This window comes from Hemitrygon akajei, chromosome 23 (assembly GCF_048418815.1).
Source record: "Hemitrygon akajei chromosome 23, sHemAka1.3, whole genome shotgun sequence".
Classification (NCBI taxonomy): domain Eukaryota; kingdom Metazoa; phylum Chordata; class Chondrichthyes; order Myliobatiformes; family Dasyatidae; genus Hemitrygon; species Hemitrygon akajei.
This window is the reverse complement of record NC_133146.1, coordinates 39,300,370-39,322,219: the sequence shown is the minus strand read 5'-3', so window position 1 is coordinate 39,322,219 and position 21,850 is coordinate 39,300,370. Positions and strand designations below refer to the sequence as shown.

Sequence of the window (21,850 nt, the reverse complement as noted above, 5' to 3'; positions counted from 1 at the left end):
GAAAGGGTTAACACGAGTTGTGTTTGATGTCTCTTGGTTTGTACTCAATGGAGTTCAGAAGGATAAGGAGGCAATCTCATTGTAACCTACTCGGTAATGAAAGGCCTGGAAAGAGCGGACATGGAGAGGATGTTTCCAGTAATGGAATAGCCTAGGATCTGAGAGTACAGCTTCAGAAAAACTGGTACGAGGAGGAACCTCTTCAACCAGAGGGTAGTGAATCCGTGGAGTTCTTTGCCACAGAAAGCTGTGGAGACCAAGTTGTTGGGTGCAATTAAGGCAGAGATAAGTTCTTGATTGGCAAAGGAGTTAATAGTTACGGGGAGAAAGCAGTTGGGAAAAAGCACATTGGCCATGCTTGAATGGCAGAGCAGATTTGATCGGCTACAGAGCCCAAGTCTGCTTCTATGTAGTTATATTCAAATTCCCTCCTTAATACAGATCAGAACCCGCTCATGGATATCAATGAATCAGCAGAATTTTCCGGCATATTTCTTATGTTAGATAAAAAGCTTCATATCGAAAGAAAAAAAATAGCAAAATGTCACAAATAAGCACCATCAAGGTCATTTTACATGGCTCCCACAGAGTAAGTTGTCACAAAGAATTGTTACATGTCACAGGTCTTCAAAAACTTATTGCTTCTGAGCTGAATACAGTCATTTCTGCAGCTGAATACAAAGGAGCGTAATCGCATACAAGCAGTTTTCTCATTTACATTATTAGGTATCTTTACACGTTGCAGTGAGATCAGAGAGCGAGTTATGGTATTCTTACTAACCATTCCAAGGTTCAAGTCTTCATAGGGATCTGGAAAGCCAGTAAATTCTCTGGGGCTCCCATAAAAGTTGATAAAAGCAGGGCCAAAAGCTGGAAGAAATCCTGCTGATTCCTCTCCTGTTTCCTCTATCAAAAGACACAATGATCAGCAAGCCACCTTAGCATTTCTAGAGCATTCATTTAAAAATTCTTAGTGCAAGTTAGTTTGTTAGCAGGTGCACAGATGGTGTAATTGTGCAGCGTGGCAGTGGTAAAATAGATTCTATGCAAGTAAATGAAGAGAAGACTCTCCAGATCTCATCTATGACTTTACCAAACTTACTGCCAGACCCTACTAACTACATTGGCAAGAAATCAAACAGAATGAATACTGAAAAAAAAATTAAAAAGGAACATACTCCTTACCCTGCCTCTGTAACCAAGTCTAAAAGGTAAACTCCTGAAGCAAACAGGGAGATAAATCATAATCTCTGAAAATTATGCCACCAAACAGCCTTCTATTTGTGCCCATCACTTTCAATCATTCCATTTCCTATCACAGCACCTTCCAACTCAGTGAAGGTGGGGATAGAAGGAAGTGTGATACATTTTCTGGAATTGCTAGCCTTCTGCTCTCCAGCTATCACTTCCAATAGTGGTGTAGGAAAGTAATGGCTTGTTCCCCACCCCCTTACAGCAGATTAAAAGTCTGAAAGCCCACGGAAAAACCTGAAGCAAAAATTCAAAAATAGAAAGTGAAATCATATAATCAGTTCCCAAGTACCTGCATTCAAATCAATGTAAACCAAATCTAAGTCTGAAGCTCAAAGGGGAAAACTTGAAGCAAAAAAATGGCTAAAAAACCAAAAATGCTTTAATGAAATAATTTAACCAGTACCCAAATATTTGCTTTAGTCACTATCAACCAAGTTTAACTTTTCATGCATAACTTCATTGAGCAAGCAAATCTTCTGATGCTACCATAGAATTTTCACAAGAAAAGGATTAGACACAGTTTACATAAAATTCTAAAATTTGATTTTGAAACACACGTATAAAATGTATATGGCCCAAGTTTTTCCAGATGCTGGATCTAGGTAATGGATCAAGCCACTTTACAGGATATTGAGGGCTTCTAGAGTGGAAAATTGTTGGTGTTCTTAACCAAGAATGCAAATCCTTGTAGAAACCACCCAATTAATGGCATTCACTCACAAACATTTTGTACTGAATTCCACATGATAAATATACTAAAGGATGAGATACTAAATTAATAGAGAAATCAGAACTTAGAAGGTCTGAACAGATTAGATATGGCAAAGTTATTTCCCATGGTAGGGGATTCTAGGACAAGAGGGCATAACTTCAGGATTGAAAGTTGACCTTTTAGAACTGAGATGCGGAGAAATTAGTCAGAGAGTGGTAAATCTGTGGAATTTGTTGCCACGAGCAGCTGTGGAGGCCAAGTCATTGGGTGTACTTAAGGCACAGATAGATAGGTTCTTGATTAGCCAGGGCATCAAAGGGTATGGGGTGAAAGCAGGGGAGTGGAGATGACTGGATGAAGTGGATCAGCCCATGATTGAATGGCGGAGCAAACTCGATAGGCTGAATGGCCTGCTTCTGCTCCTAAATCTTATGGTCTTATGGTCTAAGTCAAAGTCTGCCAGGAGATGGTGTAATTTAGGGAGAGCAGATACATAACAGATAGATACTTGAATCAGTTCTACTATATCCCAAATTTTAAAATGACATTCCATGGAATAAATTAATGGCAGTTACAGCCAGGTGCAAGTGATTAAGTAAAAAGTATTTCTGTTAATGACCAAAAGCCTGGTGAAAACTTTAAAAAAAAGTGATCTAAGAGCTACCTCAGGAAGATGCACTCTTTGATTAATAACCCAAATAGTTAATATTAACTGTGTCTAATCCTGTAATCTCTTAATTGTGCTTTTCAAAAAAATTGGTTTCTGTGAAAGAACAAGACTTAGCCAAGTATTATAAGCAGTTAATTAATGAACAAAATGGCTGCAAGAAAAATAGCTTTAGGCCAAAGCATGCAGGATCAGTATGCATTTTGCCAGCATGGTTTAACTCAATATTTCAAAATGGGGCAAGTCAGATTGTTTAAAAAAAATTGACAGAACAAATTTATGGTCAACAAAATTGAAACATATATTTTAAAAAAAAATAAGCTTAAGTGAAATGAATAGTAGGAAGTTGAAGTTGAACAAGCCTCAGTAAAAAAAAAATCTCAAGCATTTCAACAGACAATTGGCAAGGAGCTTCCCGGGTATCTATTTTGAGACAATGATGTACTAAATTACAATAGTTGACCTCATTTGGTCAGTATTAATGGCTACCATGAATTAAAGTGATCTCTATAATAACCCATAGAACGTGTATGCCAACCAAACTGGATTTGTCATTACCTTCATCATTTTTACAATAAGTGGATTCCAGTTAATTAGGCTATTGGTTACTTGGGGCAGCCACCTATTTGGGACAACACTTAAAGAACAAAAACTAATGGAGAAAATAGCCAGGATTCCCTTTGTTTATGTGGGACACTAGGTCACTTAACTGGGACAGAAGGCTCTTGCCACACAGTTTCAGTCGCGTGCACTTGTGTGGCCATTAGACTACACCATGCTTAGGGTAAGCAGATTTTAAATATTCGCTCCTTGCGTGCTTTTTGTGTTCAAAAAGCAGTGATTTTTGTCACAGATAGCTGGTGAGAAATAAGCAGCAAGACAATTTTGCCCATTGTGGTTTCCAGTATTCAGACTTGGAGATGCCAGAGATGACCATTAGACATTATGGAGCAAAATTTTTTTAAAATAGCTTCAAGTTGTGTGTTCCTGTGGTATATTATCCATTTGGGCTGATGGATGCCAATTCAAAAAGCAGTGATTTTTGATCATTTTGTTTTTTTATTTTGACTTGATGCAGGAAAGCAATGAAGACAGCCCATTGTCTACACTGATTTGGTTCACTTACAGTCAATCAAAAGAATACGATAGTGATTAATTTTTCCATCGATAACCATCGATTTCCATCAAAAGAAGTTTTTTAATACTGTAGTTGTATCAGTTATGGTAGAATTTGTTCTGCATTTCATTTATACACAAAATCTATTACTCAGTTAAGTGGTGGTTTGTCTTCATTATACCTTTTAACTACTTCCATGGAACTTTGGCTAAGTAGGACATCCGCTTAATTGGGCCAAACTGTACTGGTTCTGATGTGTCCCAGTTAACTGGAATCCACTGTATTTCTGTAACAGTCGTGAAGTAAAAATACTGAAGTGATCAAGCACTCAACTCCTAAATGTCATGCAGTTTGAAGCACGTATTGTGGAGGGGTTCATTTATCTCTGGCTAGTTGACCAAGATGCTGGAAGGCTGCCAGTGATAAACAACTATTATACTATACAGAGTTACCACGCCCAGCCGTGGAAAAGAAAAGCAAGGAGAGGAATAAAAAAATGATTATTGTTTGGTGGTACATAGCTTAAAACAAGAAAAGCTGCCAAGTTATATTTAGTTTCTTTTTTCGATCGCAGTTTGGGCACTTTAAAGCAAGGTATTCAGGAGGTTATAACCTTACCAGTTAAATGCACATTTGAGCCTACAACAAAATCTGAAATGTTAGTTGCTCACATCTTTAGGAGTCTTTCACGCAAAAGGAAAAAAAAGTTTGCCAAGCCAGCTAAACAGCTCAAGTCTAGTAGCCAAGTGTGAAAACATCCACTGCCAAATATCTTCGCATTATTTGTTATGGAGGCAAATTTACCTAACTCAGCAATGAACTCTGTATATGCCAGATCATTACCCTGTTTCGCACTAAAATGTTATATTTGGCAGTGGAAATTCAAAGAATAGACCAAGAAATGAACCTTCATTTGCTGGAGAAGCCCCAGTTCCCTCATCATCTGGATTGTAGGGAAACAAAAACAAGTTAGAACATTTCAAAATAACAGTTACAATGTTGTAGATATTACAGAAAACCAGTTTCATAATACATTTCTACTGCAGCACCATGGAGTGCAGACATACCCAGGCAAATCCGCAGGACCAGACCTCCATGCCCTTCCACACACAGGATGTGATACACATCGTGGAATCTTCAACCATGAAGTTATTTGGGATGGTGTGGGTAATTTGCAAGTTGCTACTGCACTCTATCTGACAGAACAGTTATAAATTGACATGCATTTCACAAGAGAAAGGTTTCTTAGGGATTCTGAAAAAAGATGATGTTTAGAAAGCACCAGGCCCTGCCAAATAGCTAATTCGCTTAACTGGTACTCCAAATGCAGTTAAAATAAAAAGCATAGGAGTGATTTATCAGAATTGTCTTTGGTACAAACAGGTCAGAAAAGTTTGCTTTCACTTAATTTCATTGAGATACAACACAGAATAGGCCCTTCCAACACTTCGAGCCACACTGCCCAGTAATACCACCCCCCCCCCCCCCCAAATTCAGTCCTGGACAATTTGCAAAAATGACCAAGTAACCTACCAACCGGTACTTCTTTGAATTGTGGGTGGAAACCAAAGCACCCAGAGGAAACCCTCATGATCGCGGTGAGAACGTACAAACTCCTTATAGGCAGTGGGCGGGAATTGAACCTGGAACGTAGCGGCAGTAAAGCGTTGCGCTAACCACTACCCTACCGCTCTTCATTTGTCCATTTGTTATGTTACTGCGTTTAGCAGTGTCCATTCAAAATAAACTCAGCAAATTGGGCAGCATCTATGGACAGTCCACATTAGTGAACAGTCTTCATCTGTTCTTCAGTCTAAACAAAGGCTCTTGACTTGAAACAATTGGCTACCCTTTTCCCTTGACCAATTCAGCCCAACTTCCTCAGTTCCTTATTTTTTTCTCCAGATTCCAGCATCTCAACTCTCTTGTGTTTCTTAAAATGTACGAAAATGGATGATGATGACTAGATACCTACCAATCTTATCTACATCACCGCTAAGGAGAACAGGACCCTGAGGCATAGAACAGAATTGGGCCATCCGGGTCTGCTCTGGCATTCAATCATGGCTGATTTATTTTCACCTCTCAACCCCGTTCCTCAGTTTTCTCCCCATAACCCTTGACACCATTACTAATAAATACAATCAAACTCTGCTTTGAGTAAATCTGATGACTTGACCTGTACAGCCAGATTCATTACCCTCTGGCTAAAGAAGTTCCTGATCTAGTCTAAAGGGTTGTCCTTTTATTCTGAGGCTGTGCCCTCTGGTTCTAGACTCTCCTATTACCAGAAACATCCTCTTCAACTCCACTCTATCCACAAATTTTAATATTCACTAGGTTTTAATGAGATCCACACCCCACCCTTTTAAACTCCAGGGAATACAGGCCCAGAGCCATCAGCTGGTCCGCATATGTAAACCCTTTCATTCCCCAAATTGTTCTCCTAATCTTTCTCTGGAGCTTCTCTAGACTTTCATTCTTCTTTAGATACAGGGCCCAAAACTTCTCCAAATGTGATCGAATCAATGCATTATAAAGCCTCAGCATTGCATTATTGTTTTAATATCCTAGTCCTTTCAAAATGAATGCTAACATGGCAGTTGCCTTCCTTACTAGAGACCTAACCTGCAAGTTAACCATCAGGGAATCCTGCACTAGGACTCCCAAGTCCCTGTGCACTTCTGAATTCTGAATTTTTTATTTTTATAGAAAATAGTCCACGATGTTTTTTCACGAGTTAAAAAGCTTGTGCAAGTTGGAATTTGAATTGAATGCTCAATGGTACGCTACAAAAATTTAACAGAGTAGTTACACAAAGTTGTATGCAATTTTCTATGACTTAAAAATATTCTCCATTAATTTTCTTCAGAATCATGGGCAAAAACTTCCATCTGAGCTTCTCATGTAAGGCCACAGATAAATATATACCATCATAACATTAAGGTTTTGTGGATTCTTATACAAGTAGGTCACATACCATGATGGGAGGATCCTAGTAAGTACTGGAGGAACAAATGGACCTTTGTGTACAATACCCAAAGATGCCTGAAGGTGGCAGCACCATTTGACAAGATGGTGAAGGTGACATACAAAATTCTAACCTTCATTAATCACCATCTAAATGAAGAGCAGGAGCTCACTGTACACATTTATAAAATGTGGTTAGCCCACAATTGGAAATTTAAGCACTGTTCTGGCAATCGCATGAAAGGACAGAATTATACTGAAGAGGAAGCTCTTCAGTGGGGGGGGGGGGGTGTTAGAAGGAGTCTGGACAGGTGGGGCTGTAAAAAAAAAAGGGAAAGGGAATTTGAGGAAGAGACAGGAAGTGCAACAATATTTATGCATCTGGGTGAACACCCGACTTGCCGAGGCCTAATAAGCTATGAACCAAGTGCTAGTAGATAGGATTAGAATAGACTGATACTTGATGGTTGCCATAGCCACTGTATGTGGGTATGGGGCAGTTTCTCTGCTGTACATCTTTCTCTGAGAAGCTCAGTGTATTTCTTGATAACAAGGATTTGATGCAAGACCAGAGTTCTGAAAGACCATCAACCAAATACAATACCTCCATTTCACACTCACGGAGGCTGCTTGAATTGCAGAGCATCTCACTCATTGCCTATTATTTTCTTTCTGATGTAACCCAAGACTACCAGCATGATAAGGAGGATTGGCCTAGAAATGTTAGCTCCCCCAGAAAGATGCACAGTGAGCCACAAAAGGAGGACGTAAATAATTTTTGGTTGTTAGCCTCCTGCTGGGAACTCTTAACAACAAGACATGCAAATTTCTGTTTCAAAACATGGCACCCAGACTATGAAACAAGATTGGGAAGGAATGTTCAAACACAAGGAAATCTGCAGATGCTGGAAATTCAAACAACACACACAAAATGCTGGCAGCATCAGAACCTAGCAGTGGTTGGTGAGAATTGTAAAGGAGGTTGGAGGGTGGGGGCAATGGTATTGCGGCAGAAGGAAAGCTGAGCTCTGATGGTTGGGGATGGGGATCAAAGAGTGAACCTTGCCCTAATAGACAGTGGAGTGTAAAAATCAGGAAGCTGTCATGTTTAGCAAGATGGAAGGAACATGGCCTGAAGGAGAGGAGAGGTGAGGGAAGAGCAGTTCAGTGGTGCTGGGGGTGGGGAAGGTTGAAGTGAACAAACAGGCTGCCCAAGTTTCCATTCTCTGAAAGAAAACTGCATCAGGGTGTGAAGAGCTGACTCAGATCGTCAAGCTTGGATCCAGATACAAAGAGAGCTGAAAATGCTGAACAGTGAGCTTACACCAGAAAGCAATTGAATTGCATAACAGCAGAAACACCTAAAATATTACAATTTTAAAATCAAACATTTACACTACAAGATGAAAGGCACACTGAACAAATAATCTATTTTGTATTGCCTGGGCAACTTTGAGACCTTAGCAGAGAAACATGAAAATTACTGTTTTCAAAGTTTTGTTTCAAAATTAACTAGAATAGAATAGAATAAACATGGTGGATTATTACACCAGAAGACCTGTAACCATTGAACCTTATGATCCAACATTAAATACAAATGCAGCTTGTGATATCTATTGAAAATAAACTGATGATACCACACTATGGAAAAATATGTAACGACATTCTAACCCATGATTTCTGGAGATTTGTAAAATGGAGGATGAAGAGACCAGAAGAAATAAAAGGGAAATGTTAAAGCCATGGTAGCTTGAAAAAGGACTAGTGCTTTCCTGGTGTATATGATGAATAAACTTTTCACCGGTTTTTGATGATAAACTCTGCCATCTTCACAGGGATGAAGATGACAGAGTCTGTCATTGAAACTTCTGTTAACATCAATACCTGTACCCAGTTGGAAGCCCGACAAGAGTTTATTTGCCATAGCAACTTATTTGTAAATATTTCAATTCAGTATTCCCCTCTTTTTTCCAAAATCAGCATTAACTAAATTGGTACACATTCTACCTGCCAGATGACTGTAGTCCAATTTCAGAAGTTAAGTAGACTTGGGCCTAATTAATACTTGGCTGGAAGATCACTGATGTCAGGCACTTAAGATTTACTGATAGGTGAAATGACACCAACTTGTTACTCTACAAGTCCTCTATAATATAAACTGCACTGAAAAATTTAACATCCCCCCCAATGATGGAGGCCATCTTTTGCCTTGTCTTTTTGGAGAATGGTGATAGATTTTTCCTTGCATCTTTTTTGGTGAATGGTGACATTATAGCTTGACTGAGGCATTGTCAGATTTGGGAAGATGAATTGTACATTAACAGCAACAGTACAATAAAAGGAGAAAAGAAAGGCACAAACCTTTAACTTCAACACCAGATGAAGCTATCTTGGTGAGGTACAAAAATGCTGTCCCAATTGCATCATTTCCAGTGATCCGATCCCTAAAAGATGGTTATCAGGTTTTTAAATGTCAGTGTTAATGCCTACATCACCAGATTCAAGAACAGCTTCTTCTCTCCAATCATTTGGTTTCTCAACAAAATTACAAAATCTTAAAATCAACACTAATACCACTCTGATCACTTCGCACTAAAATGGACATTTTTAGTGATTTTTTCCCCCTTGTAAAAATTGTGCATAAGCTATGCTTAATCTATAAAATGCTGAAGGAACTCAGCAGGTCAGGTAGCACCTCTGGAAGGAAATAATCATTTGACATTTTGGGCCGAGATCCATCAAAGGATTCAAAGTCCATTTATTATCAAAGAATGTATAAATTGTACAACCTTGGGATCCGTCTGCTTACAGGCAGCCACAAAGCAAGAAACCCAAAAAGAACCCAATTAAAAAAAATACCCAATGCAAACAATAAAAGCAAGCAACAGCATTTCAAACCATGGAGAGAGAGGTGAACATCGTGGAAAAGCAAGCAGAATGGGCCCAACCCTTACTTCAGGTGCCAACACCCTGCCTTTCCAGTCAGTCTGGGCTGGCACTTAAATCGTCCAAACACTGGATCATGTCTCGCACCAGCATCCAGCCACAGCAATAGACTCCAGGACTAGGCCTCGCTGCCCAGCTCAAAGCCATTCTTGACCTTTCCAAATTGGCTCTGAACTTAGAGTGATCCAACCTCACTCCCAGTTTAGATGGGCAGGCACCAAAACTCCTCCGTCAGAGAGTCTCCCTTTCTCTTCACCATCTACACCTCGGACTTCAACTACTGCACAGAGTCTTGCCATCTTCAGAAGTTTTCTGATGACTCTGCCATAGTTGGATGCATCAGCAAGGGAGATGAGGCTGAGTACAGGGCTACAGTGGGAAACTTTGTCACATGGTGCGAGCAGAGTCATCTGCAGCTTAATGTGAAAAAGACTAAGGAGCTGGTGGTGGACCTGAGGAGGGCTAAGGCACCTGTGACCCATTTCCATCCAAGGGGTTAGTGTGGACATGGTGGAGGATTACAGATACCTGGGGATACAAATTGACAATAAACTGGACTGGTCAAAGAACACTGAGGCTGTCAACAAGAAGGGTCAGAGCCCTCTCTATTTCCTGAGGAGACTGATGTCCTTTAACATCTGCCAGGCAATGCTGAGGATGTTCTAAGAGGCTGTGGTGGCCAGTGCTATCATGTTTGCTGTTGTGTGCTGGGGCAGCAGGCTGAGGGTAGCAGACACCAACAGAATCAACAAACTTATTTGTAAGGCCAGTGATGTTGTGGGGGTGGAACTGGACTCTCTGACGGTGGTGTCTAAAAAGAGGATGCTGTCCAAGTTGCATGCCATCTTGGACAATGACTCCCATCCACTCCATAATGCACTGGTTAGGCACAGGAGTACATTCAGCCAGAGACTCATTCCACCGAGATGTAACACTGAGTGTCATAGGAAGTCATTCCTGCCTGTGGCCATCAAACTTTACAACTCCTCCCTCGGAGTGTCAGACACCCTGAGCCAATAGGCTGGTCCTGGGCTTATTTCCACTTGGATTGATTAACTTATTTTTATTTAATTATTTATGGTTTTATATTGCTATATTTCTACACTATTCTTGGGTGGTGCGGCTGTAATGAAACCCAATTTCCCTCCGGATCATTAAAGTATGTCTGTCTGTCTGACGGAGATACGTGTTGGGGAGCACTTCGGGTCCAGTGACCACAATGCCATTAGTTTCAATATAATTATGGAGGAGGATAGGACTGGACCCAGGGGTTGAGATTTTTGATTGGAGAAAGGCTAACTTTGAGGAGATGCGAAAGGATTTACAAGGAGTGGATTAGGACAATTTGTTTTATGGGAAGGTTGTAATAGAGAAATGGCGGTCATTTAAAGGTGAAATTTTGAGGGTACAGAATCTTTATCTTCCTGTTAGGCTGAAAGGAAAGGTTAAAAGTTTGAAAGAGCCATGGTTTTCAAGGGATATTGGAAACTTGGTTAGGAAAAAGAGAGATGTCTACAATAAATATAGGCAGCATGGAGTAAATGAGGTGCTCGAGGAATATAAAGAATGTAAGAAGAATCTTAAGAAAGAAATTAGAAAAGCTAAAAGATACGAGGTTGCTTTGGCAAGTAATGTGAAAATAAATCCAAAGGGTTTCTACAGTTATATTAATAGCAAAATGATAGTGAGGGATAAAATTGGTCCCTTAGAGAATCAGAGTGGACAGCTATGTGTGGAGCCGAAAGAGATGGGGGAGATTTTGAACAATTTCTTTTCTTCGGTATTCACTAAGGAGAAGGATATTGAATTGTGTAAGGTAAAGGAAACAAGTAGGGAAGTTATGGAAACTATGAGGATTAAAGAGGAGGAAGTACTGGTGCTATTAAGGAATATAAAAGTGGATAAATCTCCAGGTCCTGACAGGATATTCCCTAGGACCTTGAGGGAGGTTAGTGTAGAAATAGCAGGGGCTCTGACAGAAATATTTCATATGTCATTAGAAACGGGGATGGTGCTGGAGGATTGGCCTATTGCTCATGTGGTTCCATTGTTTAAAAAGGGTTCTAAGAGTAAACCTAGCAACTATAGGCCTGTCAGTTTGATGTCAGTGATGGGTAAATTAATGGAAAGTATTCTTAGAGATGGTATATATAATTATCTGGATAGACAGAGTCTGATTAGGAACAGTCAACATGAATTTGTGTGTGGAAGGTCATGTTTGACAAATCTTATTGAATTTTTTGAAGAGGTTACGAAGAAATTTGACGAGGGTAAAGCAGTGGATGTCGTCTATATGGACTTCAGTAAGGCCTTTGACATGGAAGGTTAGTTAGGAAGGTTCAATCATTAGGTATTAATATTGAAGTAGTAAAATGGATTCAACAGTGGCTGGATGGGAGATGCCAGAGAGTAGTGGTGGATAACTGTTTGTCAGGTTGGAGGCCGGTGACTAGTGGTGTGCCTCAGGGATCTGTACTGGGTCCAATGTTGATTGTCATATACATTAATGATCTGGATAATGGGGTGGTAAATTGGATTAGTAAGTATGCAGATGATACTAAGGTAGGTTGCGTTGTGGATGATCTAGGCCAGTTAGAAGAGTGGGCTGAAAGATGGAAGATGGAGTTTAATGCTGATAAGTGTGAGGTGCTACATTTTGGTAGGAATAATCCAAATAGAACATACATGGTAAATGGTAGGGCATTGAAGAATGCAGTAGAGCCGAGCGATCTAGGAATAATGGTGCATAGTTCCCTGAAGGTGGAATCTCATGTGGATAGGGTGGTGAAGAAAGCTTTTGGTATGTTGGCCTTTATAAATCAGAGCATTAAGTATAGGAGTTGGGATGTAATGTTAAAATTGTACAAGGCATTGGTAAGGCCTAATTTGGAGTATTCTGGTCACCGAATTATAGGAAAGATGTCAACAAAATAGAGAGAGTACAGAGAAGATTTACTAGAATGTTACCTGGGTTTCAGCACCTAAGTTACAGGGAAAGATTGAACAAGTTAAGTCTTTATTCTTTGGAGTGTAGAAGGTTGAGGGGGGACGATAGAGGTATTTAAAATTATGAGGGGGATAGACAGAGTTGACGTGGATAGGCTTTTTCCATTGAGAGTAGGGGAGATTTAAACAAGAGGACATGAGTTGAGAGTTAAGGGGCAAAAGTTTAAGGGTTACACGAGGGGGAATTTCTTTACTCAGAGAGTGGTAGCTGTGTGGAACGAGCTTCCAGTAGAAGTGGTAGAGGCAGGTTCAGTATTGTCATTTAAAGTAAAATTGGATAGGTATAAGGACAGGAAAGGAATAGAGGGTTATAGGCTGAGTGCGGGTCAGTGGGACTAGGTGAGAGTAAGTGTTTGGCATGGACTAGAAGGGCCGAGATGGCCTGTTTCCATGCTGTAATTGTTATATGGTTATAAGCAAAAATTGTCTTATTCAATGTTATTGGCAACAAAGATTTTGAAATTCTAATACCACTGCAGTACATATTATTCAGCAAGAGGGAACAAAGATGGAAACAAAAACACCCTAAAATTACGTTTAAAAGAATAGTAATGATACACTGCCATAAGTAATGTTTATATGGAGAACATAGTAGTCCATGCCATTTCTACCACACAATCAGAAATAGTTAAACATCTGCTCCATGCCAATTAATGATCAGACAATAGGTTACAGCTCAGAATCACCTGGTGAGCACATGTCACACATAATACTTAGCAACACCGAGTTCTGCTCCCAAACTAGTGACTAGTAATTATAGCTACACTAATGCATGCCCTTCAGCAGAATGTGGACTTACAATGACTGCACAGGTCTGGGACTTAAGGATCAGTAACTGAACATGGGCAATTCCCTTTGGTACCCTTGGCCCTGGGCAATTCATTTCACCTTTTTTCTTTTAATATATCATTCGACACTTGAAAATACAATTTAAGGACTTCCTACTATAGTCCAGAGAGTCATCACGGGGAGAAGGAATTTCCTGAACAACAACACTTTATCCATATTTATAAACAATTGCAACTTGTTGCCTCCCTCCCCAACTCTGTTCATCAATTATTATTCCTTTTGAGAATTCACACTCCTCCTCCTACCACTTAAAACAAATTTGAAAGTGAACAATTTAACAAATTTGTTGATTTCTGATGGTCATTAAAGGAAAATGGCATACTCTCCACACCATAATAAATTGTCACTGAAAGATCAGTAATAAGACAAAAATACACAGTGGATTCCTTATATACTATAAAGTTCCTCATCTGTTTGCTTCTTGCAACATCCATATACCTGCAAGTAACAATCACCTTCTGAGGCAATGGACTTTTGGAGCAAACCAACCTTTGAGTAAATGCAGAGTGCTGTAACTCTCCCATGAAGGTGTGGTTTCCTGCCTCACCTCTTCTGTGCTTCCTTGTATTTCAGCATCAACTTCAAAAGTGACTTGGTCAAAGATAACTTGACCCCTGGTCAATGCATTTTTACAAAATTACCTGCAGCTAATCATTCACATTAAAATCAAGATTAAAACTGTTCTTGCACACTCACCAATCGAAAATAGTCATGCGCAATTTCTCACACATGGACGGAAACTGAAAGACAAGAAAGAAAATTATACTATTTCATTTATTCTACATTTACTATTGCCATCTTATTAAAAAAAAAGTTTTAACATTCATTACTGACCAGGTAACCAGTTAAACACATCTTGTACAAACAAGTTGACTCTTACTGCAGTACAAGCTATCTACCAATCTGATTCAAAAGCACCAGATTAAAAATCACATGTAGAATATTTTTAGAATACCAGATTCAGTACTTAAGAGGAGAATGGCCATGGTCCAACCCATAGTATAGATTATTCTGATCCTACTTCGACTCCTTTGAGATAATTTTTTTCACCACACAAATTTCCATTGTTATCGTCTTTCACTGAAAGACAGCACAATTACATGGAGAAAACTTCCACTTATCCCAATGTGTTTGTGTCCTTTTTCAACCACAGAGACTCCAGTTTCAACCCGCAACTCCTGCTCTTGAGCCTTGTAATATTTTCACCAATACGCATTCACCCAATGTCCGCTTAGCAGCAGTGGAACACGCCTGCACCACATCCACAACCAGATTCCAACCACACACAGTGTGAAAAAGTTAGCGTCCTCTTAAATCATCCTCTATTTTATGCAAGCTCCAATCCGCAAACCCTCAACCCACTTGCCACTCTGCTCAGATCCCGCAATATTTTACTTACTTGATGATTTTCCCCTCACTCCATCTCCAAAGGGTTTGAACGCTCCGACATACTCTTAAAGTATAATAATTTATCCCAGGAATCACTCAACTCTTTTCAGGAGTCTCTCCTGTACCTTCACCTTTCCTTGATGCTCTTTTCTAACATTTAAGCTCTCCTCCTGCATGGTTTCTTAAAAGCAGTTTCTCAACTGTTCACTGCTCTGATGAAATGTCATCGATCCAAAGTGTCTACTTTCTTTCATCGCATGTTTTGACCACCAGCTGAGTATTATGGATTTTATTTCACATTTCCACATTCTGAAGATGATTAGATAAGCTTTGTTTGTCACATGTACATCAAAACATACAGTGAAATGCAATTTTTGCATGGAGAATGTTGTCTGGAGGCAGCTATAAGTGTCACCATGCTTCCAGCACCAACATAACATGCCCACAACTTATTAACCCTAACTCGCAAGTCTTTGGAATGTGGGAGGAAACCAGAGCACCTGGAGGAAACCCACATGGTCATGGGGAATATATACAAATTCTTACAGACAGCAGCCGGAATTGAACCCTGAACTTACAGATGGTGCTCTAAAGCATTATGCTAACCACTGTGCTGCCCTAACATCTGAAGTATTTAGCCTATGATCTTGCCCTTGCTGGAAAACCAATGAACTTGAACAGGGCAGGAGGTATTGGCAATTTCAAAGACAGCTGATGCTGAGATGCATTCTGGGATGCACGGGGACACATGATCAGAGATGCAAGCCGAGATCATCAGGTGTTTTGGATCTTCCAACATCAAACACTCTCACCCAGTCAGGGTTGATCAGGCCCCGGCTTGTGACCCAGCAGCATTAGTCTATGGGAAACCTCTTGATCCACAGCCCCCGGAGGCATATTTGGCAGCCGCTTTGACAGTCCTGATGGCCCTTCTCTTTGTAGCCCCTGTTAGGCCAAGGAGAGAGTACGTTCTGCAGAGTGAGCAGACAGTAAAACCTCTGCACTTCCCCTCTATCAGCTCACAATGTGCCCTCCACCCCTGTCTCTGGCACTACTCTACCAGCTCCTGGAATTTGGCCTTCTCATGCTCAAACACCTCCTCAATCCGCTCTTCCCACGGCACTACCAGTTCTACCATGATCACCTGCTTTGAGGTTTCTGACAGAATTACAATGTCAGGCCTCAGTGATAATGATGCAATAAAGTCAGGGAACTTAAATAGCTTGCCAACATCGACTTCTGGTTGCCAGTCAGACCCCAAGGCTAGCAAGTCTGCTGGTGATCTAGGCGGAGGCTGTGATTTGTCTTCAGCTTTGACAGAGGCAGAGGTGCTTACTGTTGTTAATGGCCAAGGAGATATTTTCAGCCACTGCCTTCAGCACCTGACGCTAGTGGTAGCGGCCTTCTCCAAGGGCTTTTGGGATATGTTCCAGGGTCCCTCTGCCAGGCCAGAGAGGACATGATGGTGCCTAGTTTTTGTCCCAAGAAAAAAGGTTCACTGGACTAGGCAGGACATTGTACACAGCCTGAGTCATGAACTGCCAGATGTTGGACCAGATGTTCTGTTTCAGCACCCCCTCCCACTTTGTCCAAACTCCCTGCTGCTACAAACATACCATCCTGATTGTATGCACTTCCTTGACAACTGCTTGCACCTCTTCCTGGACCATTTTGCGTCTGTCCCTGCCCTGGACCCTATCGAAGCAGGTTGGAAGGGAAGCTGTTCAGCCCCACCTGACCAGACACCACTGTTCCTACCAGATCCCTGTGCCTCAGCCATCTCCACTGCATCCTGGGCCCTCCATTTAACTGCTTGCCTGGACCTCAGTTCCCGATGTGGAGACTTTGGGGGGGGGGGGGCCGTTGGAATCTCTGTACTGCAGCAATCCTCTTGTATGGGAAACCATAAACTCTGCTGAAGGGAAGCTGCAGTTTATTCCTCTTCCTGTACACAGCAAGGCTACTCAGGCTATGGGGGGGCCCCAGCCACCTTCAAAGGTAGCCATTGATCTTCCTTTCAAGTGCCTTAACATCATGTACTTCATGTACCAGCATTGGCCAGAGGATGCCAAGCTGGTAGCCTTGCCAGGTAAGCCTGGCATGTCCACACTAGTGAGGTAAACTTCCAACTCCTTGGTGATCTTCTGGATGGCATCCGCATCTCTCACGCTGCAATCAATAATAGTCATGCTCCAATTGTTAAAGCCAGCAGTCTGAACTGCTGAATGTGAAAGACACATTAGCAAAAAGATACATTAGCAAGTACACTTGTCAACGGTGACCTTGTGTATTAGGATAGTATGCCATAACCAATACAGTTAATCAAATCCATCTAGCATAACATGACGAGTAACTTGTATGACGCTATGAGTCTGTGAGGCTGCTGCAAGTTTCTCTTTTGCACCTGTGCATCACTGTACTTGTGCAGTTGACAATAAATTCAACTTTGACTTGTATCCAATCATGACGAGGCATCTAACAATCCCCATCAAACCTTGTCTACAAAGAGTTTGCTTGCTCAATTTCTTGTTCAATTTCTCAGACATGCAGCTCTGAGAAATATTCAGAATAGCAAAGATCAGCAGCAACATCTCCTCCACAATCTCCCTCAGCACAGGCGCCTCACAAGGCCGTGTGCTTAGCCTCCTGCTCTACTCGCTTTACACTTACTATTGTGTGGCTAAGCACAGCTCCAATGCCATATTCAAGCTTGCTGATGACACCACTGTCATTGGCTGAATCAAAGATGGTGACGAATCAGCGTATATAGAGAGAGATTGAAAATCTGGCTGAGTGGTGCCACAACAACAACCTCTTACTCAATGTTAGTAAAATCAGGAAGTTGATTATTGACGCCTGGAGAAGGAGGAAACTTGAGGTCCACGATCAGTCCCCATTGGGGGAATCCGATTTGGAGAGGGTAAGCAACTTCAATTTCCTAGGTGTTATCATTTCAAAAGGCTTGTTCTGGGCTGAGCATGCAAGTGCAATTATGAAGAAAGCACAGCAGAGCCTCTACTTTCTCAGGAGTTTGCAGAGACTTGACATGACATATAAAACTTTAACAGATTTCTATAGCTGTTCAGTGGAAAGTACATTGACTGGCTATGTCACAGCTTCTATAGAAACACCTTGAATGGAAAAATCACACAAAAAGTAGTGGATACAGCCCGGTCCATCAGGAGTTAAACCCTCTCCACTCTTCAGCACATCTACATGAAGTGTTGTTGCAGGAAAGCAGCATCCTGCATCAGGGACTCCAACACCCAGGTCATGCTGTCTTCTCGCTGCTGCCATAAGGAAGGTGGTACAGCAGCCTCTGGACCCACACCACCAGGTTCAGTAACAGTTATTACCCCTCAACCATCAGGCTCTTGAACCAAAGGGGATAGCTTCACTCGTCCCATCACTGAAATGTTCTCATAACCTATGTACTCACTTTCAAGGACTCCTCATAGTCAGAATATTTATTGCTTATTTATGTATGATTTCTTTCTGTTTGTATTTGCACAGCTTGCTGTCTTTTGCACACGCTGGCATGGTGTTTCATTGATCTACTACGGTTATTGGATTTACGAAGTATGCCTGCAAGAAAATGAATCTCAGCCATGTACAGTATATGGTGACATATATGTTCTTTGATAATAAATTTATTTTGAACTTTGATCAAATAAATTAAAGATGCACAGACTTCTTAAGACAACCAGCAACGTAGAATTTAATACTGTTTCAATGACAAAGCCAGATTAATTAGCAGCAATCTAAATCAGAAGTCTCACAGGTGACGTACCCAATGCTGTAACTAAAGCTTACTCAATAGCAGAATATGGCAAACAAGAATCTAATCAAAACCTCCTGAAGTAGATCAAATCAGTTGTGTACTAGATCATAACTATGAAAACTACACAACTGATTTGATGATATTCACATTTTTATTCCACTTGCTTTTAGAACACCATGGCTCAAATAATGATCAGCGAAAATGTAAACAGGAAGGATAATTGCAGGTATTGTGTGAAAACATTTCCACAAGGATCCTGATTTTGGATTTGATATTAAAATTTTGTTAGCCCCAGCCAAATTCTATTTCATTATTTGCATACAATAACAATTATGGTATGATCTTCAATTATCAGAGTTGCGATCTTTTCTTAGGATAGTTTCTGCTTGGTGATTAATACTGATGAACAAATTCCTTAACTAGGTTAGCAAGCCACTTGCATCAAATATAATTTCAGATCAAATATAGAATATATTTATAGATCAAATATAGAATTGAAAGGTAAAATAAAGCAGTGAACTTAAAATACACAAAGCCAACATCATGTAAAATAAGAGAGTTCAAAATTAGTCTCAAGTCAAGCAGATTGAGAGAATGCCGAGTTTTGGAATGCATTCCTACCAGCGAATGGGATGGGTAGAGCTCCTATCATTACACAGCACTAATTATGTTGATAGAAAACTTAACAATAATATTATTCTTTGGAAAGAAGCATAAAAGGACATGTGCTGCACATTCAGCAATAAGCCACTTTCAGAACCTGCTGCTGCTGATGTTTGACTACTTGTGTTAGATCCTCTTCAAATATTTCAATCTCAATTTCCTCTTTACTGATGAGCATTGCCTTTGTAAACTAATCGTGCTATAATTATGCTGTTCTTCCGTGCCAACACTGAAGTGCCTGGGGAGGGAAAGACTTGCATTTTGTCCTAAGAGTTTACATATACAATGTCTGGTGTAAATATGAACAAGGAGATTATGCCAAATGACAGAACCCATGACATCAATCTGGGAACTTAAATACAAGCAGCTAGTCCAATGTAACAAGCACTCTGAAAAACCTTATTGTTTCATCTAGAATATACAGTACTGTGAAAAAGTCACATATAAAAATTCTGTACAGTGAAGGTGCTTTCAAATATAATGACTTGAAAAGTTTCTAAATATCAAAAAATGTATTATGAAGAGCAGTAAACAGTAAAAACTAAAATCAAATCAATATTTGGCATGACCACCCTTTGCCTTTTATCAGTTCTCTTTGGTACACTGTGCAGTTCTATAGGAAAATCAGCAGGTAGGTTGTTTCAAGCACCTTAGAAGAACTTGACACAGTTCTTCAGCAACTTTGGCTGTCTCCCTCGCTTCTGTCTCTCCAGGTAGTGATGTTGTGATCAGGGCTCTGTGGAGGCCATACTATCTGACACACCATATCAAAAAACCTAGGGTGCCTAAGACTTTAGCACAATACTATACAAATTGATTGTCAGGTGCAAAAGCAAAAAGATCTAAAGAAAAATGTGTGAATATTCATTGCCTTCCTGTCATAATGGTATCATTTTTCCCATAGTATTTAATTTGCACATGTGAAAAAATGTTACATACGTAAATCCATTTTGTGGATGCTAAGTTCTTTCCAGAGTTCCCCTATGCCCATTTCTAAAATACTTACTAACAAAAAGCATGAAATCACAGAAAAAAACATGGCTCAGAAATGGACATGGCCACTGACTCAACATGATCAACACAAAGCAATTGCAGATAATAAAATGAAACAGATCCTACCTTGACTTGAAGATAGAGGACCTGGTTCCACTCAGGATTTGCATTCTTCTCAATTATTTTTGTGCAAAGCTTAAATGAGAAGAAAGAGCCAGTATTACAACTGGAAGATAATTTGCAGCATTTAGAAATTCTATAATGACATCACTGAATATGGGTATGGGGAGATTCTCACTCTTCTTCCTGCAAAGCTAAGTTCCACAAATGGATCCACAAGGTTCTTCTTGTCAGTTCCTGCTCCAAAAAGTGACTTCACATTTTCTGCAAAGGCATCGTCCACTGAAATGGAGTAAAGCAAACAGCAAAATTATGTCACTACAATGTTATTTGAGTGCAATAAACTCAACTAAACCCAGATACAAAATTTTAATCAGCAAATACAAAGTTAAACAGACTAAATCTTGAACACTACTTAGTTTAGTGCAACAGTAGCATGGACTAAAGTAGGAGCTAACACAATTAGGCATTCTCAAACTAAGATGATATGGTCAAGTTAAAATCAGGCACAGGTTAAAGAGATTAGGCTGTACCAAGCAATTTGGCGACTTGAAGCTGCAGACAGAGCAAAATGGGTTGGGAAGAGAATATACAAGGCAACGTTGGCCCTATTATAACAGCCTCTGTGACAGACTTCTTTTCAGTAATCAATATAAATTGAAGAGTTGAGAAGACATTTGGGTGGTAATGTACATTTGAAACTCAAGAACAGCAAGGTGAAATGCAGAAAAGGAGTTCATTTCTGAGGAAGGGCTTGTAGAGTAGGAAGGGTTTGGATGGGGCAGTAGAAATGCTCAATACTAGCCAGCACTGGATGCAAGAAAGGTGTTACTGCTGGTCTAGAGCTGGGATGAGGCAGCTGGAGGGCAAGGGCAAGATAAACAGGTGCATCTCTGGAAGACAGTGTGACAGTATCAAATCAAGTCTGCAACAGGAACAATTAGGTAGCCTAGCAGATTAAATTTACAATGTCAATAAAAAGTAAGTTGTAAAATTAGTCAGCTCCATCATGGATACTAGGCTCCATAGTATCCAAAACATTTTCAAGGCTGGAAGGTAGTGTCCATCATTAAGGAGTCCCACCATCCAGGACAAGCCCACTTCTCATTGTTACCATCAGGAAGGAGGTACAGGAGCCTGAAGGCACACACTCAGCGATTCAGAAACAGCTTTCTTGCTTTTGCCATCAGAATTTTGAATGGACATTGAACCCATGAACACTACCTCACTACTTATTAAAAAAATGTTTTTTCACAACTTATTTTAAGTCAGCTATTTAATATTGATATATAATTACTGCAATTCCATTTTTTCTATATTTATCATGTATTGCATTGTACTGCTGAAGCAAAGTTAACAGAGTTAACAAATTTTACGACATAT

The 21,850-nt window shown here is 40.2% G+C and overlaps 1 protein-coding gene across 3 annotated transcripts in view; it reads right to left on the bottom strand.

The window, feature by feature from the left end:
- LOC140715373 (myoferlin-like) overlaps positions 1-21,850 on the bottom strand; it is a 276,005-nt gene that overhangs the window by 179,836 nt on the left and 74,319 nt on the right. For 2 of the 3 annotated variants that reach the window (XM_073027462.1, XM_073027463.1), the window contains exons 13-18: positions 20,646-20,749; positions 20,474-20,542; positions 14,218-14,261; positions 9,082-9,164; positions 4,658-4,693; positions 782-906 (exon numbers count right to left, since the gene is read on the bottom strand). In XM_073027462.1, coding sequence (XP_072883563.1) covers positions 782-906; positions 4,658-4,693; positions 9,082-9,164; positions 14,218-14,261; positions 20,474-20,542; positions 20,646-20,749 — 461 coding nt within the window. The remainder of the gene's footprint in view (positions 1-781; positions 907-4,657; positions 4,694-9,081; positions 9,165-14,217; positions 14,262-20,473; positions 20,543-20,645; positions 20,750-21,850) is intronic. The other variant, XM_073027464.1, reaches the window with a different exon arrangement.